The sequence below is a fragment of the Strongylocentrotus purpuratus genome, unplaced genomic scaffold (genome assembly GCF_000002235.5).
Source record: "Strongylocentrotus purpuratus isolate Spur 01 unplaced genomic scaffold, Spur_5.0 spur5_contig_833, whole genome shotgun sequence".
Lineage (NCBI taxonomy): Eukaryota > Metazoa > Echinodermata > Echinoidea > Camarodonta > Strongylocentrotidae > Strongylocentrotus > Strongylocentrotus purpuratus.
Genome location: NW_022145539.1, coordinates 1574160 through 1585646, shown reverse-complemented (window position 1 = coordinate 1585646; position 11487 = coordinate 1574160). Strand labels below are relative to the sequence as shown.

At 41.5% G+C, this 11487-nt stretch overlaps 1 protein-coding gene across 1 annotated transcript; it reads left to right on the top strand.

Annotated features, from left to right (window-relative positions):
* Nucleotides 1-5075: 5075 nt before the first annotated feature.
* LOC115918594 (death domain-associated protein 6-like) lies at nucleotides 5076-11487 on the top strand. Its single transcript, XM_030984504.1, has 2 exons — nucleotides 5076-5245; nucleotides 8100-11487. Exons 1-2 carry the CDS (start codon nucleotides 5108-5110, stop codon nucleotides 10659-10661), a joined length of 2700 nt encoding a protein of 899 aa, XP_030840364.1. The 5' UTR covers nucleotides 5076-5107; the 3' UTR covers nucleotides 10662-11487.

Genomic DNA, 11487 nt, shown 5'->3' with positions numbered 1-11487 from the left:
CAAACTTCCACGAGATATGAAATAGCCCAGTTTATTGATGATAGCGCGAATAAGAGATATTATACATCCACCGCTTGATACTAGTCAATTTTACAAACTGCCACTGTATAGGTACTGAAATTGCTTTCATCACGCACATCACTGTCGCTCTTATGCAAATAAAATATAGCCTATATAGCTGAATGAAAAATTGTATGATAGCAACTACCACTGAACTGTACGCTTCATTGACCCCAAAGAGAAAAGAAAAAATAATCTTTGGGTCCCAGGGCCAGCTCAATTTTGGTAGCATAATCAATAACGACAGCGAGGTTAGCAGTAGCTGGCGACATACTGAAATAAGCCAAAAAGTAGACCTTGTCTATTATATCACCACCCCGCCCCCCCCCTAAAAAAAGAAGATATATGACAAGTATTCCTTTTCTCTAACATTATGATTTGTTGATAAAATCTCCAGCACTTTGTAAGAGTGTGTTATTTCGTGAGGCTAATCTCTGTTACTTTACCCTCAGATAATCGGAGAGGGCTATAATCTCATAACCGGGTGCATTGTGATAGACAGGCAGAAAGATATAGAAAAGGGAAATAGTATGGGAGTATACGAGTGAGAGGAAGATGATGATGATGATGAATGATGAAGATGATAACGGTTATTTAGTGACTGCTAAGAAAGAGTAAATGCTTATTAGTAAGCAACCAGAGGACCGACGGCTTTAGGTCCACTCCGATGAACCTGGTTATGAGGATTAATGCCTTATTATACCAAAGGGCACTAGCGCATCGACTTATAATAATAATAATAAATTTAATTTATATAGCGCTAAATACAAATGTCTCTAAGCGCTTTACAAATATATTATTACCCCGGTCATTGGATTCAGTGCTTACCCGCACACAATGTGTGCACAATCTCCACTCCCTGGGGAGCATTCCAGCCAGGCGTTACATGACGCTCAAAAACTGTTTGACCAACAATGACGGTCGCATCCTACCGGGTACCCATTTAACACCTGGGTGGAGAGTAGCAAGTGCAGGTTAATATCTTGCCAAAGGATATTAGTGCCGTGTCGGGATTCGAACCCTCGACCTTCGCATCTCCAAGTCAAGCGCCTTAAACCACTCGACCACGACACTCCCACTTGGTTTCGAACCCGGGTCATCGGGTGATCATGATGATGAATGATGAAGATGATGATGAGGATGATGATGATGATGATGATGATGATGATGATGATGATGATGATGATGAATGATGATGATGATGCTGCTGCTGCCGTGCAACTAATTTGGGTTCAACACCTGCAACCAGGGGCGGATCCAGCCAGCGGCAGGGGAGGGGGCCAAATTTGTGAGAAAATATTTAGCGGCGAAACAGCCGGCCGATAATTCGCTCAGTGTGGGGGGGGGGGGGGAGAAGGGGTAGTGAGCACTAATTTTTTTCTTGGGGGGGGGGCCTCGAAAATTTGAAAAATCACACCCCCCCCCCCCCCCCCCCCCCGTTATTAACATGTTTTTAATTTGCCTATAATTATAATGACATTAAAAAAATAAGAGCTTGTTTGATGCGGCAAAACTGTGGCTTAAAAAAAAAATTATGATGAAGTAAAGTGTAATACGCTTCACATTTCTGTTTACACGCAAGTCCTTTGTTGCCATTCATTTACACGTTAAAAATAAACCCGAGCCGGGCGTTTTTGTGGCGGTTTACCTCGGCGCCATTTGAACAAACCTACATTATATATCATATTATGAATAGGGCCTCATTATCCCATTGGCCTATTTGAAAAGTAGAATTTTGAAGAAGAAAAATCTCAAGAGCTCATTGTTTTAGGAGGATGACATCTTTTAACAAAACAGTATGCAGTCTTCAGACTCGAAATCTCTGAGAGCTCGTAAAGGGCTCTAGAATTAAACTGGTTTAGCGCCATCTAGTGACCTAACTTTTTCATTATCTACTTTCTTTCACCCCAAATAATTTTTCATTTATGCTATCAATAATTATATATTCAAGTTAAACTTGTCGGCAGGCGCGTATCTAGGATTTCTTAGGGGGGGGGAATAATATGCGAGCCAAAAATTGATACGGAATGGGGACACCAGCAGTGGCAAAAACTTTTTTTTTTTTTTGGGGGGGGGGGGGGGATAGACAAAAACAAAAATCCCCATCACCCCACTCTTACATGCAAGCCCCGCTGAACGTTTCTCGGCGGGGGTCAAGGGTTGGAGCTCCCAGAAGATCAGGGGGTATAGGCATTTAATTACTGTCACATAAGCATATTTTGATACCTTAATTGCGACACTGGCAGGTCAAGAATTAGCGTGGGGTCAAGGGGGCGGAGCCCCCGGAATCTCAGGGGTTTCGGGCAATAAATTACGGTCAGATGAGCATATTTTGATACCTTATTTGTGATACTGGCAGGACACAAATTGGTGTTGGGTTCAGGGGGCGGAGCCCCCAGATGCTCAGCGGTTTTATACATGTCAGATGAGCATATATTTATACCTTATTTGTGACACTGGCAGGTCATGAATGTGCGTGGTGTCCAGAGGCGGAGCCCCCGGAGGCCCAAGGGTGTTAGGCAATAGATTACGGTCAGATGAGCATCCTGGGGCCTGCCTTGGGGTCATTAATGTTAAGTTCAGGGGGAGAGCCCCGGAAGCTCAAGGCTTTTAATAGGCATTTTATTACGTCAGATGAGCATAATGATACCTTATTTGTGACACTGGTAGGTCACTAATTGGCTTGGGGTCCAGGAGGCGGAGCCCCCAGAAGCTCGGGGGTTTTAGGCATTTTTTAACGGTTAGACACGCATGCAGTGGCCCGCCTTAGGGCCTTTGGTGGGGTCGAAGGTCGGAGCCCCGGAAACTTAGGGGTCTTAGGCAGTCAATTACGGTCAGATGAACATATTTTGATACCTTTTTGTGACACTGGCAGAACACTAATTGGCGTGAGGTCCAGGGGGCCGAGACCCCAGAAGCTCAGGGGTTTTATACATTAAATTGTCGTCAGATGAGCATATTTTTATACCTTATTTGTGACACTGGTAGGTCACTAATTGGCGTGGGGTCCAGGGGCGGAGCCCTCAGAAGCTCAGGGGTTTAAGACATTTTATAACGGTCAGACAAGCCTGCAGGGGCGGAACCCCGGAAACTTAGAGGTTTAAAGCATTCAATTACGTTCAGATGAACATATTTTTATATTGTGACACTGGCAGGACACTAATTGGTGTGGGGTCCAGCGGGCGGAGCCCCCAGGAGCTCAGGGGTTATAGGCATTAAATTACCGTCAGATGAGCATCCAGCTGCCTGACTTTGGGCCCTAGGTGAAATCCAGGGGACAGAACCCCCGGAAGCTCGGGGGTTTTAAGGCAGATGAGCAATTTAAAATAAAAAAAATTGGCCTCGAAAATCGGAAAATTACGTCGTAAGATATTTCGTCCAGTGGTTGGGGGAAGGAACACTTTTTTGTTGTGCAAAAAAAAAAAACTTTCCCCCTTTCCCCCTATTCTAGAAGAAAGCAGTAAAAATCAGAAAAGCAGGCTGATCAAAGTTTGAATGAAATCGGACACAAAAATGAGAAAATTGTAAATGTTTCAAAGTTGCTAGCATGGGCTTTTCAAGTCTGAATTAGGGAGGCCATGGTCGATATCTTTATTGTTTTGGGGGAGATGAGGCGTGATAAATACATTTTGTCGTAGCACCTAGCACGTCATGAAAAGTGGCACTTTTAACCTAAAATGGTGCGCAGTCATACGAGATGAAATTAGGCACTTATAAAAAGGGGGAAATGCACAAAGGAAGTTTATAAAAAGAGAAAGGGGCATGTGTCAAAGTAAACGGGTACGTATACAGGTGGATGAGGCACTTTTTTGCATGTGAAAAGGGGCCAGTCATTAGAGGTTTAAGGGGGCACTTATACAATTGAGTGGGAAGGAACTTTTATTACCAAGGAAAAGGACAAGCTGGCCGGTCAGAATATCAGAGATAATCTTATCAGATGTGAAAAGGGGGCATTAAGGGGAAGGGGCGCTTACAAGTAAGGAAAAGAGGCACATGGGATGAAGGGATATTTTTTAGAAAGGAAATGGGGCACGTGTCAAAGTAAAAAAAATACACGGGGGCTCGGGGCGAATTAGCCCCCGAAATGCCTAAAAGAGCCCCCAAAAATCAAAAAAGAGCCCCTGTAAATTTGCATAGAGTTCAATGCAAAACAAATTTTAGAATGTTATTTTCATGCAGGCAAGCTTGAAAAGTAGCCCCCGAAAAATAAATATTAATTTTTTCCCTGATTAAAGGGACACTTAATTATTACAGGGGAAAAGGGGTACATATACTTCTCGCACCTGAATGATAATAGTAAATATGCCGTTCTTGTGAAGCGCATATACGATTTAACAGCTTTATGCGCTTTCAAAGGACCGTAATTACCCCCCCCCCCCCCCCTGGCATGAGCTCCGTCAACCGTAACAGTGAATTCTACCTAGCAGGTATCGATTCACTATATACTTTACCTGGGTCGAGTTTGGCAAATGTAGAAAAATGTCTTGCCAATTAATAAAGGCCATAAGTGACGCGGAATTCCAGCCCGGCCCTCCCTTAAGTAGTCTTGAGATATATAGTCCCTGCACAGCAACACTCATCAGAGGTGATTCAAACACAATTGGGGGTATTTGGGCATTTATTACAATAATATTAAAGGATCAGGGGCACTTGTCAAAGTAAAATTAAGGGAAACCTATCAGATTTTAATATATATGATACTTGATACTTGATGAGGTAATATAATTTATGGGCACTTATCAGAAGCTGGAAAGGGGGCACTCATGAGAAACGGGAAGGGGCACTTGTTAGAAAGAAGCAAGGGGCACTTGTCTGAAGCAGAAAGGGGCACTTTGGGGTACTTGAGAAAGTGGGTGGCGAACTGTGCCGGGTGCCCCCCCCCCCCCCCCCCCCCGGACCACGGCCTTTAATTAAATAGCTCGATTTCTGACGCAGCATTATTATGCGCAGCATATTAATATTAAAAGCATTGGAATTCACAACTTCCGGAGTTTGGTACCAGCAGTTTGACACTTACACAACATGTAGTGTGTAGTCTACCCCGAAAATGGCGGCGACTAACAGTAACAAAGCACCCGACGAAACGGAAGAAGAGGTGTTCCTTATAATTGACAGTGATGAGGAACCAGCCCAGGAAAGTACAACAAATACTGCGCAGATCGATTATAAATCTTTATTTGATGAGGTAAGGTGTTACTTTCCGTATTATGATTCGAAATTAGGATTTTTATTAGAGGTAAAACAAAGAGTCGATAACAAAGAATACACAGAATTGCGTATGTGGGGCATGTATAACTCTATGAGAGTTCACCGTGCACCAATGGCAAGAGTCCCCGCGTTGTTGTGCTGTGCTGCTGCTGTGCCCGGTACATATGTCAGACTTAAAAATCCCAGACCTACGGTCTAAGCTAAGTTCGCTATCTCATAAAATTGGTAAGATTTCGAAAGACTGATATCACCTATGGAAGGAGGAACATAAAATTATCTAGACTATTGACAGAATTTTCTCCGGAATTAGGTATGAAATTATGTAAATATTGATGAACGATCAGCAAATTTTGCAGTCATTTGCAATTGCGTACGTTCCTAAAACAGTAGGGGCGCTGGTCAGAGAATGAGGATACTTTCCGATTAAGAGTCTGGAAATCTTCATTTTGGGAGCCTGGTATCCTCAAAATTGTAAGTAAGAAGTGGTACCGACTGATTGTATGATATCTTGTCTTGGAAATTATGAAATGACCTTAATATTTATGATGAAACACATTTTTTTATAAATCAGCTGTAGATTTCTAAACCCCCATGCGCGAAGTAAGGTCTCGTTGTTTTTATGACTTTTTTAGTTGCAGCGCGAACACCTATCGAACATCAAAATTTTAGATCGCGATATCTCCGGAATCCTTTAACGATAAATTTTCTAGTTGAACCAATTTGTAGTAAAAAAACTAGTAGTAAACAAAACAGTCCATTTGGTAATACCATTAGTCTAATTGAAATAAATAAATTTGTGTAGAATATGAGAAATCATAGATCGAATATCACATTCTCTAATATTTTCTAAATCTCCACGAACTTTGGGTGAAATTGCTCTTACTCGCTTGAAATTAGCTAGGGCGCGTTAAATGACGAGAGGAAAAGGGGGAAATCGGGAAAGAAAAGGAGCATGTGCCAGAGTAATTATCAGAGGTGAAAATGGGGCACTTCTTACACCCTCAAAAAGAGGCACTCACCAGGGATGAAAAAAGTCAGTCATGAGAATAGGAAATGGGCATTTGTCGACGGAGCAGATTTTGATAGGGGTATTTATAAGATATTATTATATATTGTTAAAAGGGAAATTATCAGAGGTGAAAAGAGGCAATGACCAGAGATGAAAAGGGGCACTTATGTGAATGAAAAGGGGGCACTTGAAATAAAGGAAAATGTGCATTAGTTAAAAGAAAATGGGCACCGATCAGATTTTAAAGGGACATTTATCGGAGGTGAAGGGGACACCGATCTGAAGTGAAAAGGAGGAACTTCTCGTACGTGAAAAGGGTAATTTACCAGAGAAGGGGCACTTATGAGAAGGGGAAGGGGCTCTTTTTAAATGGGGAACTTGTCATTAGGAAAAGGGGCACTTATTAGAAATAGAAAGGAAAAAGGGCACATGTGAAAATATAAGGTGCGCTTATCCAAGTTAAAATGGGGGGTCGTTATTAGGGGAAAGGGCACTTCTTACAAAAGAAAAGGGGCCCTTGTCAATGTAAAAAAGGCATGTACCTCTCAGATTTAAATAAGACAATTATCATAGGTGAATGGGGCACTTATCAAAAGTGAAAAGAGGCACTTCTCGTACCTAACTAGGGGCACTTACTAGAGATTAAAAGGGCACTTATGTGAATGAAAAAGGGGCACTTGTAATAAAGGAAAATGTGAACTTGTCGAAGGAAAAGGGGCACGTGTCCAAATAAAAGGGGCACTTATCAGAGTTGAAAAGGGGAAGGGGCAATTTTACAAATTAATAGGGGCACTTCTTAAAAAGTTAAAGAGGCACTTTTTGGGTGCTTGAAAAAGTGGGGGGGGGGGGCACTCTGCCCCCCGAGAGGGACGCCTCTGCACACAATTATGGCTTACCCATTATGATGATCGAACTGCCTCTCAATCGTAATTCTTAAAGGCATCGTTTAACAATGTTAAATCTGAGATGCATGGCCCTATATGTTATTAACCCTGTAACCGATCGTTGGCCGATCAGATATGATCGGACAATAATTTCTGATCGCCGATCAATAAAAATGATCGGAAGAAAATCAGCAGAATTTTTTATATTTTTTTTTTTAATGCCGTGGATTATAATGTAGGCATACATTTTTTTTCCATTGTCCTTAAAATCCAAGATGGCGGCTCGCATATTTCACCTCTTCTCTTAGAGACCAATATTATTAATTTCAAAGTCATGGAAAGGCATAATTAAATATCAACAAACATGGTCTGCAACAACTCCAAATGACAAAATAATCCCAGCTATGCATGTTTTTTAGCATTTGATAGCTCAAAACTTGAACATTTTCGGCATTAAAAAAATTATACTGATAAAGTTTGAGGGTGTCGCTCCGATCTGATCAAAGCCCCTATTTACAGGGTTGCTTTAGACTTGATGAGACTAAATCGCAACAAAATGACTGTAAAACATTGCAAATGATACTAAAAATATCCATATCTTTCAGAAATAATGATATTTGAGGAGTAACAAAGACATTGATCTTAAGTTCAGCTAGCTGTCATTTTTTTATGAGACATTGTCCTGCAGTTTACAAGAGATGGCAGCTGAGAGAAAAAATATGTGGGCCTTTAGATCATGTGAGATTTGAGATAGTTTTGTTTCCTATTGTAAAGACATCTTAATCAGACATGTACCTGGAAATGAAAACTGTCTCGGGTAAATACTTATGGGATGTGTCATAGGATGAATTTTCACTGATGTAAAGTTTTGTAAACCATCCTGATGAATTGGTTCAGCATCTTCTAAAACTTGTTTATTTCTGATTTTTATTTTCCAGTTTGTGACCTACTCAAATGACCAGTTGACAAAGATCAAAGCTAAGGGAGCAGAGAAGATCAAGAAGCATCTTGTAAAAGTGTTCAAGGCTGCGAGAGAAGACTACCTCTCATCGGAGGAGTTCAGAAATACTATCCAGCTGTATCTTGCAGAACTTCAGAATCCAGATATCAAAGACCAGACCATCTTCTCGGTGGTTCGCGATGTATTGATTCATCTCAAGAATGCTTCCAAGAAACAAAAAAAAACGAAAGGTAGCAAGGCAGATTCAGAGGCAAAGAGGAACGGGGATAATATTGTGAGTAATGGGAGCATCGAGACACATACAGTGGGTGTAAAGACTATAAAGACAGAGCCAACATCTGACGGCCATGATAGATCTGAAGTATATGGGACTAGGGATGTGAATGATGTTACGTCAGCAAGAGATGTAGAGAGAGATGGAGCATCTACCAGTGGAGGGGTTAGCCGTGTCACCCCTAATGGAGTTGGAAAGAAAGTGGCAGGACCTGAAGATGCAAAGACAGCATCTCAAAGTTCTGATCAAGAGAAACCATCATGTAGCAAAGAAAGAGGTGGCGAAAAGGAAGAAGGCGATGTAGATAAAGCAAAACGGCAGAAAAATATCAGAAGAATGGAGAAACTGATGGGAAGGTTAGATAAAGAGATCCGTAGATACGGTGAGAAAGAACTGAGCCTGGAGGAAATGGGTAGAGATGATTCGTCTCATATGATTGAGCATAAACTTAGAAAAAGATTTGTAGAAGCCTGGCAGAAATGGTGTAAGCTGAAGGGCCACGAGGCGAAAAATGGACGTGGTGTAGAAAAGAAAGTTAATTATAGGGGTACGAGGTACCCCGAGATCAACCTTAAAATCAGGAAACTAGTCAAGCTTGGTACATTTCCAGATTTTCATGATGTGTTCTCTGTTATCAAGCAGACTAATCGGGTGAAGAAATTAGACATCCATGAGCTTGATCTGCGTCCGCTGGCTATTGAAGTGTTTAAGGATGTAGGGGAGCTGTTGAGTAAACGTAGAATCAATGACTACATGTTCAATCCTGGGTACGCGTCCTTCCTCGATACGCCAGTCGACCCTGCAACTGAGGATGCAGAGTTGAAGACGAGGTTGGAAGAGAATGACGTCAAGAGTAAGGAGATGATGGACAAGGAACTGGAGAAGCACATGCATCTGGCCAGAGAGTTGCATGTGCCGGGGGTCGAACCAGAGTTTGATAGAACTAGTGAACCAGAGGTCGATCCAGACGGGAGTGAGGATGACCTTGAAGAAGGAGATTGGATAGAATATGTTTCTGACTCGGATGAAAGCCAATCTGCAGAGCCATCAGCGGCCAAGAGTCCCGAGACAGATGTGACAAAGATGGAAATCTGTCAAGACACAAACAATCCAAACGAAAACAAAACAGGAGAATCTAAGAATCATCTGCTTGGAGATAAGTCACTTTGTGGTGATGATGCGCCTCAGGCAAAAAAGATCAAGCTTGAAAACTCTAGCAATGATTCTCAAGTAACAGGGAGAACATCTGTAGCTGTAAATGGAATACCTCAAAGCAGTACAGAGGTCAAATCAGCCCTTATGTCTAAGTCAACAGAAATCTTGCATTCTTCTCAGGCAATTGTGAAAACAGAAGTCGTAAGACCAGGTGTTTCCTTCAAGCCTCCATGTGAAACCACCACTGTTAATGTCCCCTCGCCAAGTGAACTCAGTCGTAGCTTAGCCATGCTCCAGAAGAAGAAGATACTATCGCAACCTTGTACCACCGGTAGCAAGCCTTTGCCTGCCTCTCAACACAGGCAACCAGAAACAGTATCCTGTAATAATACAAGAAAGGAAGTCAGAGTGGTATTAGGTACAACAGAAAAAGTGCCGGTAAATTCAAAAAAAGGAGAAACAGCATTAATAAAAAGAACAGGAGTAAATTCAGGTGTAGGTGTAGGTTCCTTGAGTACTGCAATTTTGCCCAACCAAACTGCATTATCCAGAGTGTATTTCAATTCACCTTCTACAAGTTCTTCTACAGCAAAGTGTAACGGTCCATCAAGTATAATCCAATTGAACGTACCGCCCTCGACGACCACAAAGCCAGGTGGTCCATCACGTAGAATTCAATTGAACGTACCCGCCTCAACGACCACAAAGCCAGGTGGTCCATCACGTAAAATTCAATTGAACGTACCCGCCTCAACAACCACAAAGCTAGGTGTTCCATCAGCTAGAATGCAATTGAGTGTACCGCCCTCGACGACCACAAAGCCAGGTGTTCCATCACATAGAATTCAATTGAGTGCACCGCCCTCAACGACCAGTACACGTCCAGGTCCAGTGCATCTCAATCGGGTGTACACCAATGGTAATGCGGTGAAAAGAACTATCATCCCACCGAAAAGGAACTCTAATGCTGCAACCATTGCAACTACGAAAAGACCAGTGGTTCTTCCCCTCGGGCGTAAGAACTTCTCCCAAAAGACATTTAGCAAGCAGTCGAATGGTCCAAAAGGAAGCTATAGGGAAGATGATGATGGAGTTATAGTCCTTGAGTAAGTGTCAATCAGAGTTGTTAATTCATGATCTACTATGATGCATGTAGACATGAATGCCATGTACATGTAGCCCTTCCAGTGAAGCTAAATCATATCCTTCCGAGTTTGTACGGTGTACATTTATTTATTTATTTGACAAGTAATTTTACCACCAACATTTAATTTCACGTGGCTGACTTATTATTTTAAAAAGGGTATGATAATCTGCCATATGATCTTTGGGTAGGTAGTAGTTAATGGAAAGTACCAGTACAGCGGTACTGCAATAAAGAGCAAAGAAGTATCAACTGCTAGACATTATCAATCATTATTTATGCTGTTACCACCAATAGTCAATTTGATCTATAAATTTATATATCTTTTTGCAGAAGTATTACTTGAAAGCTGATATTGTTAATAATATAGCACCATACGGCATGAATACATCTCATTTTCAGAATACCTATACTTATTCTTTGGGGTGAGGTTTCCTTTAACTTAAATGGAAAAACTACTTGGTATGAAGGCTAGACTTCGCCTTATCATTTCAGCATTTTTAAACAATCTCCTCTTTATCTCAAATTCTCAATCCATATTAGCAACACAATGGGCATTGTAGGTCATAGGTCAGGAGTCAAGAATGTCATACATTTATTTGAAATTTACACAAGCATGTACCTGTAGTCAAATACAAAATGAGTACAGGAGTGTTTCTAAGATTGGCACTTGTTCACGTTATTACTTATTTATTCTTCAGTTTCAGTTTCATTTCATGTACAGTATAACGTATATCCCACCACTTTGAAGAGGACAGTTGAATTTGTTCTCAAAATTGTTTTTATACACCC

Bases quoted from the DNA above. Each gene is read 5' to 3' on its own strand.
- LOC115918594 (XM_030984504.1), top strand. From the start codon at position 5,108: ATGGCGGCGACTAACAGTAACAAAGCACCCGACGAAACGGAAGAAGAG. The intron at 5,246-8,099 runs GTAAGGTGTTAC...TTTATTTTCCAG, and splicing joins ATAAATCTTTATTTGATGAG to TTTGTGACCTACTCAAATGA.